This window comes from Bos taurus, chromosome 9 (genome assembly GCF_002263795.3).
Source record: "Bos taurus isolate L1 Dominette 01449 registration number 42190680 breed Hereford chromosome 9, ARS-UCD2.0, whole genome shotgun sequence".
NCBI classification, from domain to species: Eukaryota; Metazoa; Chordata; class Mammalia; order Artiodactyla; family Bovidae; genus Bos; species Bos taurus.
The window spans coordinates 89,928,891-89,952,075 of record NC_037336.1 but is presented as its reverse complement, the minus strand read 5'-3'; the positions used below and the strand labels follow the sequence as shown (position 1 = coordinate 89,952,075).

Below are 23,185 nucleotides of genomic sequence, written 5' to 3'. Positions count from 1 at the left end.
TGCAAAAATAATGTCCTATTTTATCCTCTGACGCTGTCACACGTTAGCTCTTTGCCAGTGGAAATACTAAAAGGCATGCTTTAAAAGCCAAAGGATATTTTTTGAAAGGAAAAACAAAATCCGTGTCTGCTCCATGGTAAAGAAACCATCCCCCTGGAACTAAATCCACTCACACATGCCAGTTGAGTCATTTCAGAGAAAAGCAGTCTTTTCTCTGCCTGTCACCCTCAGAGACTGATTCATCTCACGTGGGAGCACAGGTTTGCTACATAGGACTTCCAAAGGACTTGTAACCAGACCATCAAAAACATCGCTTACAAAGAATTCTAGTTTTAAAACTCTGTCTCACCATGTCATGGGTAAATTTTATCAGTAAGTTTCTATAACTTATCATAACATTTAAACACACACAGTCAAAAAACTTGTACCAGAATGAACCCAGGTTTCCCAGGCCATATACACAAAACCAAAAAGTGGGCGCTGGGGTTAGGGACCTTCTCTAAGTCATGCCCTTGTTCATTCACTCATTTAAAGTTGAAGGCTGATTATTGCCTGGTACTGTTGACGTCATTAGCTTTCACAGGATTTTCCCTGCCTCAGTGTGACAGCGAACAGACTCTCAATAAGCCGTTGAATCTAGACATGAATATTTGGTTTTAATCCCCAGGTCACCCTCCAGAAAAATTTAGTATTGAGGCTGCCTCTGCCGAGTCTGTGTTACCTCTGAGTGCTATCTGTTGGAAAACTGCCAGAATCAGGGTTCCTTGACCCTTTGCCATTGAAGGCATTCCATTCTGGTTTTTTTGTTTTTTTTTTTTTTGTACTGGAGCATAGTTAATTTACAATATTGTGTTAGTTTCAGGTGTACAGCCTAGTGATTCATTTATACATATGCATTTATTCATTCTTTTTCAGATTCTTTTTCCATATAGGTTATTAGGGAATATTGAATAGAGTTCCCTGTGCTATATGGTATGTGCCTTGTTGATTATCTATTTTATATATATTAATAATAGCTGTGTGTATGTTAATCCCAAAACTCCTAATTTTTCCCTCCCCCCAACATTCCCCCTTTGGTAAGTTTGTTTTCAAAATCTGTGAGTTTGTTTCTATTTTATAAATTCATTTATATCATTTTTTTAAATTAATTTCTACAAATGAGTGGTATCATACAATATTTGTCTTTCTCTGTCTGACTTTACGTAGCATGATAATCTCTAGGTTCATCCATGTAGCCGCAAATGGCATTCTTTTGTTCTTTTCTGTGGCCGAGTAATATTCCATTGTATATATGAACCACATCTTCTTTATCCATTCCTTTTCAACTCTTTGTTTACTGTAAATGTATATATTTTTTTTTCTGAGTCACATTTGCAGTGCTTAGACCGTCAGTGGAAAGATGGGTATGGAGAAAATAAAATACTCAATGAAAACATTATAGCCAGTCTTGTTGAAAAGAGTAGAAAGAATGAACCAAAAAAGAATGGAGAAAGAAGATTAAATCCAGCTAGAAGAAAGCAAGAGCCAGCAGGAAGGTCAGGTGCTCACAGCCTGAGCTCAGGGAGGAACCAGCGACACACGCGTCCTGCTGGATGTCTTGGGGATGCCTGCGGGGCCACCTGGGTTGTGGTTCCCATGATGTGGAAGGGAAGTCGGAGAGGGGAGAATCCAAGTGTGAGGAGCCTGGTGAGGAATCACAGAGGGGAGTGAGGATGAAGGGGGGTTGGGGAGGGAAAGGTCAGAGGGCAGAAGCCTCAGAGCTTGTGGTGGGGGCTGCCAACCCTGACCTGGCCCCGTGGTGGTGGTGTCGAGGAGCTGCCTTAGCTGGTGTAGAGAGACGGAGCCTTCAGAGAGGGGGGAGCGTGTTGGAAGAGAAGGTGGTTAGGCCCAGTTGGACTCGCTCCATTGGTGGTACCTGAGGATTAGTTGTGGAAATGATGCTGAAGCTTGCAGGGCAGATCTTGATTGGGTAGAACAAGCAGGGAGTCATCAGCACACAGAAGACAGGAGATAAGATGACATAGCATGTAGAGCGATGAACTACAGGCTGAAACCTCGGGAAATACCAACCAGCCTTTCAGGGAAGAGCAGTACAGCTCTGCAAATGCAGAAGACAGAAGAGATGGTCTGGGAGGTAACACACAACACACACCACGAGGCTGGCACAGCAGCCCAGAGAATGGAGAGATTCACACACAGGGGAAAGATGGATGTTGCAAACACACCAGGAAAGTCCAAAGGGATAAGAATCGTAAAACATCTTGTCGTCTGTTCGACCGGGAGGTGGTCAGTGAACTCGGAGAATCAAACTTCTCTTTAAGGTGCACGAGGAGGAAAAACTTGGAGAGAAACACTGCTGAGTGCACCCCTTTCCAAAGGCTCTGAGACACCCTGATCCTTTGGAGTGAAGACTCAAGGTGAGGGAAGCTGAGGTTCCCTTTCTGATTTAATCAAATTATTCAATTTCTAAAACAAAATGAAATCTAGCCCCTGTAAATCCTAGCCAAATATGTTAGCCACCTGGACAATATTTAAGAATTGTCTCCTCCACCCCACCCCAGCCTCTTCAAATCAATAATAATATGAAAACTAGTCACAACATTTTTGCTACCCCTTGCTTATCTGGAAAATGTCATAGTTTCCCTACATCTGATTGAAATTAATATTATTTTCGTCTCTCTCAATGGAACTCTTTATATTCCTTTTAGGTTTAGCTTCTTTAGATCTAGGCCTGGTAAACCTATTAAAATCTGCCTGCTGTCTTAGGACCTCACTCAAGAACGACTGATTGGGACTTCCCTGGCAGTCCCGTGGTTAAGACTTTGCCTTTCAATGCAAGAGATGCAGGTTTGATCCCTGGTCAGGGAGCCAGGATCCCACCCACACACCTCAAGGCCAAGAAACCAAAACATAAAACAGAAGCAATATTGTAACAAATTCAATAAAGATTTTTAAAATGGTCCACATGGAAAATAATCTAAAAAAGAAGAATTCCTAAGTACTTGCCAGATAAGACAATAAAATCCATTTCTTGCCTATATGAAGTTGATTGTGTAATACTTCTGCTTCATTGGGTTTCATAAATATGATCATTTTCAATGCCACAAAATTCCTGTCTTTATTAATATACATCTCATGCCTGGGAGGCTTCCCTGGTGACTTGGATGGTAAAAAATCCTCCTGCAGTGTGGGAGACCTGGGTTTGATCCCTGTGTCGGGAAGATCCCCTGGAGAAGGGAATGGCTACCCACTCCAGTATTCTGGCCTGGAGAATTTCCATGGACAGGGGAGCCTGGCAGGCTACAGTCCATGGGGTCGCAAAGAGTCTGACACAACTGAGCGGCTAACACTTTCACTTTCATGCCTGGGAACATGTGCTCCTAAGCAGAAAGTATATTTCATTGCTACTTTTTTGTATAAAGCAAAAAAGCACAGAAACTTTTAATTAACCAATTTCATAAGTAATAGTCAAATAATAACTCCATGTGCTTCATTCAAAATAGATGTGGCCTGGCCGTATTTAAAGATGACACACAAATTCTAATAACATGCCTTCCTCATATAAAGCCTACTTTCAAGAAGCAGCATGGGAGAGGGAAGAAAACCACACTGGAATTAGACCTGGATGAATCCTGGTTTTATAACATATGGCTATGAAATATTTGGCAAGTTTCTCAGTCTCTCGGGGGCTTCCCTTGTGGCTTAGCTGGTAAAGAATCCACCTGCAATGCAGGAGACCTGGATTCGATCCCTGGGTTGGGAAGATCCCCTGGAGAAGGGAAAGGCTACCCACTCCAGTATTCTGGCCTGGAGAATTCCATGGACCGTACAGTCCATAACGTCGCAGAGAGTCGGACATGACTGAGCGACTTTCACTTCAGTCTCTCTGAGCTTCAGTTTCTTCATCTGTTAAGAATGGGATTCACAACATACCTATACCTGTTACTTTAGGGTTCAGTACTTTCTAAGAAATCCCTAAATAATCGTTTATTGATAGATATTAGTTGCAAGTCTCAGGCTGATGGGAAATTTTCAGATTTCATGGAATTTGGCCACTGTGTGCTTAGCATGTTCTATTTGTATCTCAGTTAATGCAACAGAACCTATTTTCTACATTGGGTATCCCTGGTCCTTTCTCTCCAACTCTCGTATAAAGGAGTACAGATAGAACTCAGTATTCCCTGAGTTCTGTGGCGCAGGGACCACACACTCATTTATACCCAGAGTGTTCTAAGTTCATCATAGCCTGAGATTAAGCAAGTCTCCCCAAAGATCAGGATTATCACCTTCAATCGTTGTTAATTCCACACATAGTCACACACATAGTAACTGGAAAATCCCTGGGAAGGAATGAATGCCATGGATGGGTAAGTGACAGCTAGCAGATGTTTTTCTGAGTATCAGCTGCTGGTGTTTTAGCCTTTTCATTCTGCTTTTTATAATAGACACACATGTTAACTAAAACGAGAAGCCTGATTCCAACTTAACTGAAGCATTTAAGGACATGGGTGATTACATGCCATTTTAATAACAGTGTCTACTAAGTCAATAAAAGTCCAGTTGGTCTTTTCACATCCTAGATACTTGCTTTCCCACAGAAGCATCCACTAACTTAATTATGACTTACAGCGAAAATTACAGTGGGCTGAAGGAAGAGCTTAAAATAGGGCTTCAGTCAACTTGGGAACTGAAGTCGAGGATTCTAATAATTGGCATATATTATATAAAATACATCTAAATATTCAATCCTGTAATTCTCTTAATTTTAAGGGGGGGGGGGGCAGAAAGAAACTGTCTACATGCCAAATAGGAGGCTTCAGTTATTTAACTAAACATAAGCTAACATAGTAGATCCAGATTTTAACCAGGTAATAACTTGTTAAATGCAGTTGGCATCCCAAACCAATTGAATGTCCATAAACCTAAAATACATGGAAATAAAAAATAAAAATGTAATACCAATAGAAATAAGTAAAATAAAAATTTAATACTAATATAAATATTTAATACCGATAGAAACAAAAATTTAATACCAATAGAAAAAGAGAGTTTTAGAAACATATCTTTTCAAACAGAAGCAGGTGTAGAGAGAAATTGGTAACAAAGAGACCACGTGTGAGAAGATGCAGTGATTTTGTCTTTACCTGGCAGCAAAAGAAGTGATTAACATACAGCACAAACTGGCATTGAAATCCTTTGGGATCCACTTTCACCATGGCTCTTTGAACACATTTTAAGGAAAAAAAAATATTTCCTGCCTGTTGGTAGTTTAAAATCTTTTCTAATTAATTTATTCTAAGAATGTATCTTCAGGCCATATTACCCCAGCAAGAGACATATTAAGAGTTCAAACAGCTTATCATTGGGAAGAATAACTACAATGTTAATAGGATTATGCCTGACCCTTTTTTAAGACTAAAATACTCCTAAGTTAAATGACTTAGGGTAAGTAGCAAAAAGGAAAACTAGGTATAATTGTACACACCTCAATGGCACCCCACTCCAGTACTCTTGCCTGGAAAATCCCATGGACGGAGGAGCCTGGTGGGCTGCAGTCCATGGGGTCGGGTCGCATAGAGTCTGACACGACTGAGCGACTTCACTTTGACTTTGCACTTTCATGCATTGGAGAAGGAAATGGCAACCCACTCCAGTGCTCTTGCCTGGAGAATCCTGGGGACGGGGGAGGCTGGTGGGCTGCCGTCTATGGGGTCACACAGAGTCGGGCACAACTGAAGCGACTTAGCCCAAGATTAAATTGATCGCTTTTGAGTTTATTTCACTCACAGAAAATTTGATGACTCTTTTCAAAGTCCTTAGAAAGATGTAATTATGAAAACCCCATACATATAAGGATAGACTTTTTTTTTCTCCAAATAAGGATAAACTCAGAAACTTCATTTTTTTTCTTTTTTATTGTGATGAAAACATTGTTTATAAATGCAACACTGCCCTCTAGCGGACAGAGTGTTAGTAGCAGATTATTTTACTTTGACAGGTTTTAATGAAATAAATAAAAGCTTAAGCCAGATGAAACATTTATTTTACAATATTTGATACCTCATTATGAAAAATAGGAGGAGTAATTCTAGGGGCAATGTTTTTTGGGGACAAGTCTGGTATAACCTTTCCAGACACATTTCTAACCACCGTTCCCATCTTCACACACCCCATTCAAAACCAGGTCGTTTCACCGGAGTATAGAAAGGAAGGAGATGAGGTTCAAGTCATAGGTTTGATTATCACTGGATTTGTATTTGTCTGAAATGGTAGAGGGTATATGGTTATGCCCCTTCGGCTCCCGTTTTTCTTCCTTTGTATAGTCTTTCCTAAGCAATGCATCGGTGCTTCTCCCCTTTCCCAATCCGCTTCTCCCCAAAGTGGTCTTAGCTTGTGGAAGCAAAGCCTCCCAGGGAGGCTCCTTGCGGTAGCGACCCCGGTTCTGTAGTCACGAGTGGCGTCACCTCTTCCTTCCCTTGTCAGGCTTTGTTGTCAGAGCTTCTAGAACAGCTCCTTTCTCCCTGGCAGTCTCAAGTCCCAGGGAGCTGAGAAGTTGTTCCTTGCCAGTATCTATCGCATATTCAGTCGTCCTGGCAATGCCTCCTAGAGACTGAGCGCTGTGACGAGAGGGTTTGCAATACGAGGTTTTACCCTTTCCAAACGTTGAAGAGCAACCCATTTTGTAAATACCTGAAAAGGTAAAATACCACGATTCATTCCTCTGTATCAAGAGAAGAAACTCTGCACAGCAAAAATGAGTGTGAAACCAGGCAGAAGGCATGAGTTCCAGTGCTAGGCTTGATGTGTTTTAGTTGTGGGCAGTCAGTAAGTCAACCTTGGCGAGTACTTCCTCTTGACTCATGGGAATGATTAATAAAACAAAAAAAAATCCTGCTTACTTTCCAGGACTGTTGTGAAGAAGAAATGGTAAGGTGTTGCATGAGAAAGGGTTGTATAATGACAGCAAGTTGTAAGGGTTTATTCTCTCAAGTTGAAAGGAAAAACTCAGATAAACTTGTCATTTAAATATGCAGTCATTTAAATTGTCATTTAAATACGCAGTCAATTTGCCTTTCCATTGATGGACAGGGAATCCTGGCATGCTGCAATCCATGGGGACGCAGAGTCAGATGCGACTGAGCGACTGAACTGAACTGAACTGAATTAAGCATGTGTAATAATTTGCCTTTTTGCTACAAGTGTTTAGTCTTTGTTCCCATTGTGAGTAGGGAAAATAAAGCTTGGAAAGCCAAAATCATCTTAAAGGAGATCTATCTGAGATTCTGATTCCACCTCATTGTTTTCCTGGCTCAGCACCTAATCACGCCTCACTGCCTGTTCTAATTTATCGCTCCCACCTTGAAACATCTGATCTGCCCACTTTGTTCTATGTTGATGTCATGCCTTTTCACAATTCTACACAACTCTTCCCCCTCTGCTTGGAATTCCCTTTGCCTCGGTCTCCATCTGGCAAACACATCTAACTCAGCTCTCAGTACAATGTTCTCTGATGCCTATTTACCTGTCAGAACGCCTCAGTTTCAGAGCCTCTGTCTTGTTCATCTTGACTTTCCAACTCAGACGCTCTTGCATAAATCAGGTGTCTCATACACATTTGTAAATTGTCTTTGACTCCTAAGTAAATCTGTAGTATTGATTTACCATGATGCTTTGACTGAGAAAAATGAAACATTTAAAGAATAACTTACCAGTTCTTTTCCAGAACCTGAAGGAACTTGATTCCATTTTTGCACTAGGAAATTTGGGGTAGAACAGTCACATAAAAAGGAAAAGCTGATAGTACAATGTGAGAATGTCAAAATAATGAGTTCCTTTTACCAATGACTGATTCTTTCTTGAGCCTTGATGTCATACTGTATTAAATTGAAACATCTAATCAATTCCTCAGTTGATGGTTTGTGTAAAGACACATGTGATTTTGTCCTCAGCCTTTATCTCAGAGTTAACAGGGCTACTATAAAGTTTTCATCTTGTTTACAACCATTTCAAGGATTTTCCCTAAGAACCAGTTTTTCTTTAAAAAGTAGACCTTCTTCCAAAATAGGTCCCATACATTGCCATGACGAAGAACCAGGAAGTAAACTGGATCAAGGGCAGTATGTAATGTTTCCCCATCCCAGTATCCAAACTCCTCGGTGAACAAACAAAAAACCTACCCACACGTAAAAAGGACATACTTCCTTATTTTCTAAAATACACCCAATGTATTTCTCTTCCTAAAGTCACTATTTGAAGAAATCTCTAACGGGATTTTATATGCTGATTTTAATATTAGCATAGACTATCGGCATTTTCTCCCATAAAACATTTAAGCTTTGATCAAGACTTCTACAGTGAGCATTGTTTATGCATTCTGTTCTCTTCAATGGCTTTAGTTGTTTAAAAAGTGCAAATGTTAGTTTAAAATGTTACGAGCAGTGTAAAAGTGAAAAAGAACATGTCTCCACATGACCCCTCATGACTCTTTTTTTTTTCTTTTAGAGCTTTTTTAAGCACGTATTATATGTATATGTTGATTCACAGCAAATATGTCCTGTATTTTATTACCTAAAAAAAAAAAAAGAAACACTGACTGTATTACTTAGAGCAAGACCTAGTGAAATTTGGGACAGATGTGTCTAAGACATAGATGGAAAATAGTCTAGTATCAAGTCTTCTACCATTGTCTCCATTTCTCTTCATCTTTTAAAATGGCATTATCGGTAGTTCTTGATAATTGGAACTTTGAAACCAATTTTTAGAGAATGGTCCTAAAGGGCAGTTGATTAAAAAGGACACATTGATTGCTAAAAGTCAATTTCTTTCTGCAGGACTGTGTTGTGTCCAATAACGGATCAAGAAATGGAGCAAGGGGCTTCCCTGGTGGCCCAGGGTTAGAAATATGCCTTGCAATGCAGAGGACACAGGTTTGATCCCTGATCGGGGGACTAGGATCCCACGTGCCGGGAATCTAAACCCAAGTGCCACGACCAAAAATCTCACTTGCTGCAACTAAGGCCCAACACATCCAGAACTAAAATAAAAATGAAAAAAAGAAATGGAGCAAACGGTGAACAGTTAGGCACTTACTGAATGAATGTCTGTTATAAGTAGTTTTAGTACAAATATGTGTCCATATTTTACCATCTGTAGAAATAAAAGATACACACACAACCCAATATTTCATAATGATCACTTTAATATGCTGGCATTTGGGATGTTTGTAAATATCACAGAAACAGATACAGGAGCCAGGATTCATGTTCAGAAACTTGTGAATCATGTGTGTGGAGTCCAGATTTGTTGCTCTACAGTGAAGACACAATGGAAAATACATTTTTTTCACAGATGTTATGAGAATTAAGGATATCTGCATTGGTGTAGCACACTCCATAGGACACGGTACGGAAATGTAACCAAAATAAATTCTTAAGGGGTTTCTTATTTAATCAGCAAAGCAGCCTCATGTCCTAATATTGTTATAGTCCCCCTATGTGTGCACACATACGTAAGAGCTCAGTGAAGCTTGGCAGAATGAGTACTAATTTTCTATTTAAATGTGATCTTTCTATTTAGAATTTCCCTCCTAATTTGCAGGCTTCCCTTGTGGCTCAGCTGGTAAAGAAACCACCTGCAATGGGGGAGACCTGGGTTCGATTCCTGGGTTAAGAAGATCCCCTGGAGAAGGGAGAGGCTTCCCAGTCTGGTATTCCAGCCTGGAGAATTCCATGAACTGTATAGTCCATGGGGTGGCAGAGTCGGACACAACTAAGCGACTTTCACTTTCACCCTAAATTGCATATTTTATACGTTTCCCGTCATTAGCTTCTTCCAGGAAATTTCACGTAATATTATCAGTGGTGTATAATTTCCCATCATTGCTGGAAATATGTCAAATTCCAGAGAGGCACTCGTCCTCAAAGACACTTGGAGAAGTTAATGACTCTCTCCTCCAACACATTCCTGAGCTGCAGCCCATTCACAGTGCCCACAGGCGGCCCCCCAACCAACTGGGGGGCTCTCTGAATCCCACCTCACCACTTCCTCGGGTTCCCCTACACTGAAGGCTGAGAGCGGTCAGGAATTGCTGCTTCCCTGCAGGGCATGCCTCGGTTTTCTGGACGTTTGAGTGACAATCGGCTAGAATTCCCTGGGCCACACCACCTTTGTGAGAGATTTTCTACACCAGTAAAATCTGCCACTTGCCCTAGAAGTTGATAGAGAAGAACTCAATTTATTTCATTATGACTGTTTTCATTGAGGTGTCCTTTTTCTGACTGAAGAATTCTTTCTAATTCCTATAGGTTTCTCTTTTCTCCAGATCGTCCACTTTTTTTTTTTTTTTTGAGGATTACATTTTTTAATTGTATTTGATCCACAATGTTGTGCTGATTTCTGCTGTACAGCAAAGTGATTTATATATATACATACACACATATGCAGGAGACATGGATTCAATCCCTAGGTCAGGAAGATCCCCTGGAGAAGGAAATGGCAACCCACTCCAGTATTCTTGCCTGGAGAATTCCATGGACAGAGGAACCTGGCAGGCTATAGTCCATGAGGTCGCAAAGAGCTGGACATGACTGAGCGGCTGATCATGCACGCAAACACGTACAGATACCTTCTTTTTAGTATTCTTTTCCATTATCGTTTATCTCAGAGTATTGAAAGTTCTCTCTGACTGAATTTTCCATCTAGTCTCACTTTCAGTTGTAGATTGACTCCTTTGCCTTCAAATCTTTGCTACATTCTCCCATCTTCACCCTGGCACCTGAGAATGAATTAATGAGATATTGTCTCCATTTCCTTCCCCAGATGTTCCAGATTAATAACAGCTAATTACTGGAAGCCTTCATGCACTAAGCTACCACTGTATTTAGTGACACTTTTCTGCATTCACATAAGGAGTCTATTGCTGTAGTGTCTATTAGAGAGCATGGTTCATAATAACAGATACAGGCACTCAATAACAGTTATAGGGTTGTTCAGGAGAATTGGGTTCCAATTCCAATCATACTGCGTATTTAGTGCCTGCCTTTGGGCCAGCTGGACTTCACTGGTGGCTAAGAGCTTGCCTGCAATGCAGGAGACCCAGGTTCATTCCCTGAGTCAGGAATGAGAAGGGAATGGCAACCCATTCCAGTATTCTTGCCCGGAGAATTCCATGGACAGAGGAGCCTGGCGGGCTACAGTCCCTGGGGTCACAAAGAGTTGGAGACGACGGAGTGACTGATAGACAGCCCTGTGCCTCTCGTTGCTCATCTATAAAATGGGGACAGTAAAATTTAAGGTAAAACGACAGTGGCTGGCACGTAATAGGCACTAGAAAGTAATGGTTTCTATTTCCCCTTATTGAATAAATAATGACTGAATGACTGAATGAGATATCATCCCAACTTCCTTTGCTCTCTGGTAGGCTCTTGTGAAGCTCCTTGGCTTCTAGACAGAGGGGATCAATTGGCTGATTCAATAGCTTGACTTTTCCAAGGCCACTGAGTTATTCTGTCCACCCTGCTTCTTCCTGTTTGCCCATAACCTCCCCATCACATTGTCTACACCTAGAACCACGATGCTGCTTGGCTAGTTTACCTGAATCAGAGAAATCTTATTCTTGTTCTGGGTTACTAAAGCCCCTGGGATTATCCTGGTTCCTATCAGTTCAGTTCAGTCCCTCAGTTGACTGTGTGGATCACAACAAACTCTGGAAAATTCTTAAAGAGATGGGAATACCAGACCACCTGACCTGCCTCCTGAGAAACCTGTATGCAGGTCAATAAGCAACAGTTAGAACCAGACATGGAAAAATGGACTGGTTCCAAATTGGGAAAGGAGTATGTCAAGGCTGTATATTGTCACCTTGCTTATTTAACTTATATGCAGAGTACATCATGCAAAATGCCAGGCTGGATGAAGCACAGGCTGGAATCAAGACTGCTGGGAGAAATATCAATAACCTAGTTCCTATAATCCTATAGAATTCCCAAATTTGTGTCCCAGAGACACAGAAAGGCCTCCCACCCAACACTCTCCTATTCAGACCCTCAGTGACTGGCTTTCCCTCTAGGATTATTGTAGGTTTGCTTGAAGAGATGAAAGGGCAAAGAAAATGTCAAATACAAATACTGTCACTCAAACTTGAGTGGGTGGAGGAATGATGGGAAGTCACAGAAAGCCTGGTCTGCAGAGCTATCAAGGGGGGAGAATCAGCTGAAATCAGAATAGAACTAACCACAAGTCAAAATAGCATTACTCCAAAGAGTAATATAATGATATATATAGAATTTTGAGGCATATAATCACATAGGGTGTCGCAAAGATTTTAAGTAATTCAGATTTTTCAAGGATGAAGTCAGAAGGTGTGACAGCACCCATTCTTGAGATTATGGCTTGCTTTGTTAAATGGTAATTCTCTCTCCCTTCGTTGACGAGGGCTTACCTGTCATTTAAAAATGGTGCTGCTCCTTTTGTACTCTGAATACACTCACATAGTTGACAATAAAATTCTTCCATGAAGTGTTGTCCTAGAACTTTTTTTTTCTTTTCTTTAAATAATTTGTTTTCCCTTGACAAAATAAAGTGTTATACTACATTACAGCCTCACTGTTAGGAATGAAGAAAGAGGGGAAAATGCAGGAAGACCCACGCATACCACGAAGATGGAGAGTATCCAGGTCCTAGAGGAATGGTGAGTGACTTGTGCTGTAATTGTGTCTGGTGTCTGTGCTGTTTACCTCTTCCCAGGGCTTAAACAGCGTCTCTTGCTTCCTGGTACTTCTCAAAACGGTTTTGGGAAACGAATGCCCACTGTGTCTGGCAGATCTTGTTTTGTGATTGCAACTCCTTTTTATCACTCTTTCTGTTAGATCTGTTCAACTATTGGCTAAAACATTGCTTGAGTTTATCCTTCTCTTTCCAAAAATAATGATTGCTACGTGAATTAACTATGCCCCCCCCAAATTGCCCTAATTCTTTAGTTCCCTTTCTAAGAATTTTTTAAGTCATTCTCTTTATAGGTGTAGAGTCTAAAAAAAAATGATTTATGAAGTTACCTAAGTCAGAAAGGCACCTAGCTGGTCCTTGGTCCCATTTCCATTGGAACAGACTCTAACCAAGTATTTTCTCCAAAATGAGAATTCGAAACGCAGCATCTACAGAACAGAATTGAAACACAAGTAGATTATTTGTATAATGACAGGTGCTTTCTTTTTCTGCTGCTCAGGAGAAGGTTTTAATGTTGAGGCTTCATAGTGATTTTTCTGTCTTTTAAATTTTTTTTAACAAATGAGGAAGTTCAGACATCTTAGAATAATAGTAAATCAACTTAAAATATTTGGTCCAAAAGGTAAGGAAAAAATAAATATGACTACTTTTCTGACCTAATGTATTTTAGGTTGGAAAATTATTAAACATACCAAGGCATAGGAAAGCAAAATCAGGATCAATTTAGCCATAAAATTATCTTTGCTTCTCTCCTATACTTCTTTGATGTATAGGCAAACGAGGTTTTGCAGGGAAATAGTTGCTAAAAAACCTGAATACAGGTATCTAAAAAGTCCCTGATGTCATTGTAAATGGTCTATGCTTTTTAATTGTCATTGCTGTTGTTCAGTCGCTCAGTCATGTGTGATTCTTTGTGGACCCCCTGGGCTGCAGCATGCCAGGCCTCCCTGTCCATCACCATCTCCTGGAGCTTGGTCAAACTCATGTCCATTGAGTTGGTAGTGCCATCCAACCATTTCATCCTCTGTCATCCCCTTCTTCTCTTGCCTTCAGTCTTTCCTAGCATCAGGGTCTTTTCTAATGAGTCAGCTCTTCGCATCAGGTGGCCAAAGTATTGGAGCTTCAGATTCAGCATCAGTCCTTCCAGTGAATATTCAGGACTCATTTCCTTTAGCATTGACTGGTTTGATCACCTTGTCCAAGGGACTCTCAAGGGTCTTCTCCAACACCACAGTTCAAAAGCTGTGGTAACTCCATTCAGTGGTTACAATTCACTCATAATATTTACCAGAATAATTCTTAAAGTTTAGGTAAATATGTGAAAGAGCACACAATGTGTTCTTATTTTTGATTCAGTGAAAAGTGAAAATACAGCTACCAGAGATGAAAAGAGAAACTCTATCTTATGACCTGGAAACTAAGATCTACATCAGATGCAAACAAAAAGTTCAGTTTGCCTTTCAAAGTAATGTAATAGATTTGCGGTAGATTGTTATAGTTCAAAAATGTCCAAGCCTCATTAAGAATCTTTGATGACCATTCTAAAGGAAATCAGTCCTGAATATTCATTGGAACGACTGATGCTGAAGCTGAAGCTCCAATACTTGGGCCACCTGAGGGGAAGAACTGACTCACTGGAAAAGACCCTGCTGCTGGGAAGGATTGAAGGCAGGAGGAGAAGGGGACAACAGAGAACGAGATGGTTGGATGGCATCACCGACTTGATGGACATGAGTTTGAGCAAGCTCCAGGAGTTGGTGATGGTCAGGGAATCTTGGCGTGCTACAGCCCATGGGGTCAGAAAGTCGGACACGTCTGAGCACCTGAACTGAACTGAACTGATGATGACCATGTGCTCAGTGTGTATCAAGCCTTGCTTTGAATGCTTGGCTCCCAAACACATAGCTTATACCTACAATAATTTTTGTCAAGACCCAGAAATAACTAGCCCAGTCCTGGCAGATGTTTGCCAGGTCAGGCTGGACTGAGTCTATATGACCACTAGATGGCAGCATTTCTATCTACTTCTCATCCCTGCACCAAAGTTGCTTTTGATAATGCCCCCCTTCTGTCTTGGCAGCCAAAACCCCACTTCAAATGAAGTCTTGTCCTGGTCTCAAAATTTTGACAAGATGATGAAGGCCCCAGCAGGAAGAAACCTCTTCAGGGAGTTCCTGCGAACGGAATACAGTGAGGAGAACCTACTTTTCTGGCTTGCCTGTGAAGACTTAAAGAAAGAGCAGAACAAAAAAGTAATTGAAGAAAAGGCCAGGATGATATATGACGATTACATTTCTATACTCTCACCAAAAGAGGTAAAAATCTGTAAAGGATTGATGTGGGCTTCTTAAGACCAAGGATGAACTTAAAAGGACCTCTGTCCGAATTGAGTAATGCATTGGGTGTGGAGAGGCTAGAAGATTTATCTGGGTAGATAATCTAGATTCCATTCTAAGAATCTACCTGAGCAGGTGTTTCAAGGTTAGGTTTCCCCACTGTGCTTTGATCGTTTATCTCTGGCTAACTCCTGTGATGGTGACTTGCTTTTCAGAACTAACCTTGGGAAGCCTGGTAAATACAATTGGCCAAGAATTCAACTAAAATGGAAAAGAAGGACTTACACTGGGGCAATGCTTCTCAAAGTGTGATCCCCAGATCACCCTCTGAGAATCTCCTAGAGCATTTGTTTGAAAAGCAAGTTCTCGAGGCCGAGTCAGAACTTCTGAACCTGAATTTTGGAAAATAGAGCCCAGAAATCTGTACCTTTAATCAGTGTCCCACATACCTACTGTTTGAAAACCTCTGGTCTGGGGAGGGGTGGGAATGTTGATGCTTCAGAAAAGCATGTTGATGTTGATGCTTGTATTAGAATTTTTATAGAACTGAAAAATGACCATTTATGACCCACTGGGCTTCCCTGGTGGCTCAGCAGTAAAGAATCCTCCTGCAATTCAAGAGACACAGGAGACGCAGGGTTGGTCTCCCTGGGTCAAGAAGTTCCCCTGGAGGAGGAAATGGCAACCCACTCCAGTATTCTTGCCTGGGAAATCCCATGGACAGAGGAGCCTGACGGGCTACAGTCCATGGGGTTGAAAAGAGTCGGACACAACTGAGTGACTGAGCCTGCAGGCATCACCCCATTACTCTTCTTGGGGGAGAGATGTGTAATGGTAATCATTTCCCTTGTTCTAGTTTTCCTGTTCCTGTTAAGTGAAAGCTGTTCTTCCCATTGCTAGAATGTTCCTAATAAATAAGGAACATTTCAAACAATCAGTTTAATACCTTTCCATTAACTTTTAAAAAATCAAATGGCTCCTGAGAAAGGGTCCAGTTCCCAGAGTTACAAGCACTTGGAGGGGGAATGGTTCGTAGTTGCCCAGCCTCTGAAGTGCTGAGTAAGTGAGTTCCACCAGGGCTTTTAGGAATGCGAATTTAGAGTTTCCTGGAATGCCTTCTCTTCTGCATGTCACCCTCTTCTTGTCTTTTCTATCTCTCTTAATCCACTGTGATTTCACCTGTCCATGTAAACGTTCTGACCTGGTACTTTCTGCCCCCAGACTCTATCCTTCACTCCCCTCTCCTGCACACAGACATTTATTATGTTCCCTGGAAACAGGCCGTGTTACCACACTTGATGTGACCCCAACCTGTCTTACACTCCTTACCTTGAAATCCGAAAGATGAGTTTGTGTCTACTCTGGGCTTCCCTCATAGCGCAGTTGGTAAAGAATCTGCCTGCAATGCAGGAGACCCCGGTTCAGTCCCTGGGTTGGGAAGATCCCCTGGAGAAGGGAAAGGCTACCCACTCCAGTATTCTGGCCTGAAGAATTCCATGGACTGTATAGTCCATGGGGTCACAAAGAGTCAGACATGACTGCGTGACTTTCACTTTCACTGTGTCTATTGACTCTGTATTTGAAATGCTATATAAGCCATTTCACTTCCCATCAAGTATTCCTAAGTAATTTTTTTTTAATGTATCAGTCATTCTATAAGTGCCGTTGGTATTCCCGACTACCCCAGTAGTATTGTCTCTGCATGAGAAAGCTTGGATTGGCTACACAAAAGATTGTCTTATTTTTTTATTTCCTGCATTAAGGTAAAGAAAGGTAGCCATAGAAACCAGGTGGGGATGATTTTTTCTATAGCCTCCAAACATGTATTACTGATACCACTTTGTATTCCTAACACCATTAAAATTCTGCATCCTAAAGATACACTCTCCAGGTTTCTGGTCTCTTTAGACCCTCAGCATCTCATCAGTTCTACTTGAATTTTACTAGCGTATTAATTTCACCTTCAGAGATCCCTGACTATATAGTAGTAAGAACACTAAATTAACACTCAGATGGATAGGATTCCAGTCCTAACTCAGCTCCAACTTAATTGTGTGGCCTGGGATAAATTAATTCACTTTTATCTGGGCCTCCGTATTCAGCTGATTTGTTTACAAAACTGAAAGTATAAAGGGGCACAGAGGATAGTGAACCAAATCCAGAATGACAGCTGTTAAGGCCCCTGTGTCCCAGCAAACGACATGGTCAGTTTACTCGTCATCTTGGGTGTCCCTGGTGGCTTAGGTGGTAATGAATCTGCCTGCAATCCAGGAGACTCAGGTTCGATCTCTGGATCAAGAAGATCCCCTGGAGAAGGAAATGGCAGCCCACTGCAGTATTCTTGCCTGGGAAATCCTATGGACAGAGGAGCCTGGTGGACTACAGTCCATGGGGTCACAAAGAGTCGGACATGACTGTGAGACTAATGCATACACACCATGACCCTGCCTTTTGCACCCAGATTCAACCTCAGAATCTCTCTTAACACAGTCCGCACAGCAGCCACTGCAAACCAAATGGAGTCGGGAATCTATTTCCTACTTTGGGGCTAGATAATCAGGCTCTACCTCTGAAACTCTAAAACGGTTTCTACTTAAAATATTTTTTAAAGAACGTGAACATTTGAATCATTTGTAAAATGGTAGTAACTAAATAGCTGCAAGTTGTCAGGACTTTATTCTTAACCAGAACCTCAGTTTTCTTCACCAGACTTTCATTTTACCATAATTTGATTGGGTCATCATGTTCTCCTTTGTTAAATGTAGGAAAGTGTTAGCTGCTCAGTCATATCCAACTCTTTGCAACCCCATGGACAGTAACCTGCCAGGCTTTTCTGTTGATGGAATTTTTCAGGCAGGATTATTGGAGTGGATTGCCATTTCCTTCTCCAGGGGATCTTCTCAACCCAGGGACAGGACCTGAGTCTCCTGCATTGCCGACATTTCTTACCAACTGAGCCACCAGTTCAGTCCAGTCGCTCAGTTGTGTCTGACTCTTTGCGACCCCATGGACTGCAGCATACCAGGCCTCCCTGTCCATCACCAACTCCTGGAGTTTAACCAAACTCATCTCCATTGAGTTGGTGATGCCATCCAACCATCTCATCCTCTGTCGTCCCCTTCTCCTCCCGCCTTCAATCTTTCCCAGCATCATGGTCTTTTCCAGTGAGTCAGTTCTTCGCATCAGGTGGCCAAAGTATTGGTTTCAGCTTCAACATCAGTCCTTCCAATGATCACTCAGGACTGACCTCCTTTAGGATGAACTGGTTGGATCTCCTTGCAGTCCAAGGGACTCTCAAGAGTCTTCAGAGAAGCCTATTAAATGTAGAGGAGGTCCCCATTCTTAAAATGTTACCAACATAGCATATTTCCTTCATGAAGCCAGTGTGCTGAAAATTACATTTTGTTGTTTTAAGATTATGTTATATGCATTTTTAACAACTTAAACATTATATTATAAGATACATGTTGACATGTTGACATGTATAGGACTCACTATATCTCTCATTCTTGGTGTAGCACCCATTTCAAGAGGGGAAATGACCACATTTTAAATTTTAAAGAATCTAAAAACAAAAAATGTCATTTCTTTCAAAAGTAAGTTTTCTTTTTATGTGAGGTCCTCAAAGGTACCTCAAATGGAAGTAATAGAGAGGAATTTAAGATGAATAGTAGCCTTGCTATGCATTGCAGTTGTCAGTGGCAGCTCATATTAAGTATTGAAAAGATCAGCTCAGCAAAATAACTTTAATCAAACAGTCTGATTAAAAGTTGTAACCAACTTAAGCAACATTGAGCTATTGAACAAAGAGATAATTGTAAATCTTGCAACAACTGTAAGACTTATCAGAATTACAGAAAACTATGTGTGTTCGGGGGGAAAGGCGATGGCACCCTACTCCAGTACTCTGGCCTGGAAAATCCCATGGACAGAGGAGCCTGGTAGGCTGCAGTCCCTGGGGTCACAAAGAGTCGGGCACGACTGAGCGACTTCACTTTCACTTCTCACTTTCATGTATTGGAGAAGGAAATGGCAACCCACTCCAGTGCTCTTGCCTGGAGAATCCCAGGGACGGCGGAGGCTGGTGGGCTGCAGTCTGTGGGGTCGCACAGAGTCAGACACGACTGAGGCGACTTAGCAGCAGCAGCAGCAGCAGCATGTGTGTTCGGATATCTGGTGATGGTGTTGTCCTTAACCATGGCTGTAATCTAGGCCTGCCACTTAACTGTCGAACACTAAGCAACTCACTTCAGTGTTCTGTGGCCTCAGCTTCCTCATTTTATAGAATAATGGCCTGGGTGAAGCTCTAAAACCAACTAAATCTATGACTTTCAGGTTCTGCTGAATGACAGTTTTTATAGTAGTAGGTACCGTTTTCTTCTGATTTCACCCTAAACTCCTTCTATTCATAGTTGCTATCTAGGAGGAGAAAGCAAAAAGCCTGTTTAAAAACCAGAATTATCTAAAAATATTGTATATGTGATAGACATGTGGTCCCATGTGTGCACACAGACAGATGTCTCTTCATGCAAAATTATGTGAATTTAACAGTTTTGATGATTTAAATCAGTTTTTCCTAACAAAACTCATTTGATTGTATCTTTCTAGTTTTCTTTGTGCATGCATATTATCATTCAAAAATATGCATTGAGTACTTCCTGTGAGCCGGGTACTGGCCTAGATATTAGGGATATAATGGTGAACCTTACGGAGCTTTCATTTTAGGAAGACAGACAAATCATGTCAAAGACAAGTAATTAAAAATCGTGATAAGCATTATGATGGCGTGGAGGTCAAGTGATGTCATTAGAATAAGGTGAGTCTGGTAAGGTCACTCTGAGAAGGTAAAATTCAAGCTGATACGAAGTCTAAAGGCATTGGGTTTGACGAAAAAGGTATTGTTATACATATGATCAATCAATGGCACCCCACTCCAGTACTCTTGCCTGGAAAATCCATGGACAGAGGAGCCTGGTAGGCTGCAGTCCATGGGGTCGCTGAGGGTCGGACACCACTGAGCAACTTCACTTTCACTTTTCACTTTCATGCATTGGAGAAGGAAATGGCAACCCACTCCAGTGTTCTTGCCTGGAGAATCCCAGGGAAGGGGGAGCCTGGTGGGCTGCCGTCTGTGGGGTCGCACAGAGTCGGACACGACTGAAGCGACTTAGCAGTACTATTATTATCTTACATTGGGCTTAAAGTTTGTTGTTGATAAAATGCTCTTATGGATACTATTACAGTATAAATCTCACAATAACCCTTTAGCCTCTAGGACAGATGGCACCATTTTATAGCAAAACCAGTTGATTCTCAAAGAAGTAAAGCAGGGACAGTAGAATTATATCTGGTAGAGAGCGAACATAAGCCCAAGATCTTCTGATTCCAAGTGCAGCTCTTCCAACTACAATATGCTCGTTGTTATTCCATTGTTTAGTATTCTATTCATGACACAACTCTGGACTTCTGTGAACCCAAACTTAGAACTTGAGACACAGTGAGAACTAGCAACCTTCATCACATGTCTGAACTGTCCTTCAGAAGCAAGATAAACTTTCCCATCATTATTCGCCACCAGGAGTATGGTTACTCCACCTTACTGTACCAATGATCTTTGCTTCAAGAAATGCATTCCAATAGTCAGTCTTATTTGCAATATAGAATTATTTTCCATAGAAGTAACCGACACAAAGTAATATGGCTAAAAATGCATGTGGTAAAAAGTGTACTAAAACAGATAGGAGAATCAGATAGCCTTCAAATTTACAAAATTTTACATGAGACCAAAGTTAGTTAAAATTATAGAGAACATCTCCAGGAGCAGAAGCTATAGTTGGTAAAAATTTAACATGGGCTTACAAAGGAAAAAAAAATTAATCAATATTTTACTTAGAAAAAATAGTAAATAAAGCGGCTTCAGTAAAACTAAAAATAAAATTAAAAAAATGGGGGAAAATTAAATCATGGTATGTAAAAAAAGAAAATGTTCAAGGAATTAAGTTAACTTAGGAGGGTCTTTATGAGGATAAAAGACTTTCTGTGGTAATTCATTTTCAGTATAATTCCACCAAAACAATGTCCAAAGAATCAAAATTTTCATTGCATTTCTATGACCAGAAGGGGAAGTCAGGCTCAAAACTTGGTGTGCTGCCTTTTGGCCATATCCACCTACTTCACGTGAATTAGCTCCATGCATAGTATATAATTCAGTTTGACCCAGGTTTTCCCCAGTCACCAAAACAAGATTTCTGTTTTCATTCTCCCCATTTTACCCCCACACTCTCGTTGAACCTTTAGCTTTCATTTCATTTTCCTCCCAACTAGTTTGTGGAGTTGCTGCTGCTGCTGCTGCTGCTAAGTTGCTTCAGTCGTGTCCGACTCTGTGCGAACCCATAGATGGAAGCCCACCAGGCTCCCCTGTCCCTGGGATTCTCCAGGCAAGAACACTGGAGTGGGTTGCCATTTCCTTCTCCAATGCATGAACGTGAAAAGTGAAAGGGAAATCACTTAGTCGTGTCCAACTCTTAGCGACCCCATGGACTGCAGCCTACCAGGCTCCTCCGTCCATGGGATTTTCCAGGCAAGAGTACTGGAATGGGGTGCCATTGCCTCCTCCGTGTGGAGTTGCTGGTGGATATTTTTATATTTGTAAGCCACGTGCTTTTCTTCCCTGTCTCCTCCCTGTGGCAATGGATGGTTCCATTAGTTTCACTTACCGCCTCTCAACACGCCCACTTTTCCAGCACCGCTAAGACTGCTGGGTCAGGGCTGCCGGGTCTATCAGTGCTGTCGTGTGCCCAGCCCCACAGGAGTAGATTGTCTTTTTACTCTATTATTACCGCACTGCTTTGCTCCCTTTCCCTGTGGCTCAGTGGTAAAGAATCTGTCTGCAATTCAGGAGATGCAGGAGACATGGGTTTGATCCCTAAGTTGGGAAGATTCCCTGGAGCAGGAAATGGCAACCCACTCCAGTATTCTTGCCTGAAAAATCCTACAGTCCAAAGGGTTGCGCAGAGTGGGGCTCGACTGAGCACACATTGTTTCCTTCACCCCGCTAAACGGGAGTCTGGGAAGACTGAGTAAGAAAAGAATTTGCCTTACCTAGAATAGCTGTTGTCTTAGTGCTACTCAACTTTCTTTTCCCTTAAGTTATGTCTGTACAGGAAATCCCCTGGTGCCTTAGGCACTAAGGCATCTCACCCCAGATGAGATGGCACTACTCAGGGGTGAATCCTAGGGGGCCTAGGCTCAGGCCCATGCTGGGATCCACCCGCACTAATTTGTATTATAGATGTTCCACAATCGAAGCACAAAGAGGCCACAAGATGAAACCATAGATTGTCATACTCATGGGGTTTATCCTTGTTATTTGACCTCTCTACACGTCTTTTGACTAACAGACAACCTTTTCAAACAAACCACCAGATATTAAGGTAAATATTTTATTTTTTAAATGGAAATAGCAAATGTGTTTTTGTTACAGATTACTAAATGTTGAATGGTATTACTTTCTCTATGATATTTCACTACTGTTTTTAGTTTGAAAATAAAATTTAAATCATACAATGAAGACTCAACACATTTAATAATTCAAATTATTTTGCTTTCTGTCTTAAGATAACGAATATCATTCTAGCAACTGATAAACTGTTATCAGTTTATCATATGTTAAATATATATGTTAGGGAATGTATGTGTTAAATAGCATATATTCAATATGCTATTATTTACGAAATAAAGACCTCTTTTATCTCTTTATCACTAATCTAGTGTTCCTTTCTACAATGAAACAAAAAGTACACAAGTGTGAAAGTAAAAGCACCATCTGCAAAAAAAATAGTAGAATATGTTTGTTAAGGTTCACTTTATCATAATACCACATTTCAGAACAAGATCTATCAGTTTAAACTTCAGTATCAACATTTTCCTGTTGAGCGAGAGGCACAAATATTTTTTAATAAGAAGTTTAGCTTAAAATTCTGTGCTTTTTTACTTTGTACTTGATGATGATCCTTGTGGCAATAACACAGAGAATTAAACTTGACCCATTTCCAGAACATTTTTTTTCTTTAGAATCTAGAGAGAATAACGCATAATTCAGCCAAGAAACGTTTAATTTTGTCTTT

General features: G+C 41.0%; 1 protein-coding gene across 7 annotated transcripts in view; it reads left to right on the top strand.

Annotated features, from left to right (window-relative positions):
• The window catches only part of RGS17 (regulator of G protein signaling 17), a 103,262-nt gene that overhangs the window by 72,030 nt on the left and 8,047 nt on the right, over positions 1–23,185 (top strand). For 4 of the 7 annotated variants that reach the window (XM_024996440.2, XM_024996437.2, XM_024996438.2 and 1 more), the window contains 2 exon segments: positions 12,599–12,688; positions 14,804–15,038. In XM_024996440.2, coding sequence (XP_024852208.1) covers positions 12,599–12,688; positions 14,804–15,038 — 325 coding nt within the window. 7 annotated transcript variants of the gene reach the window in all.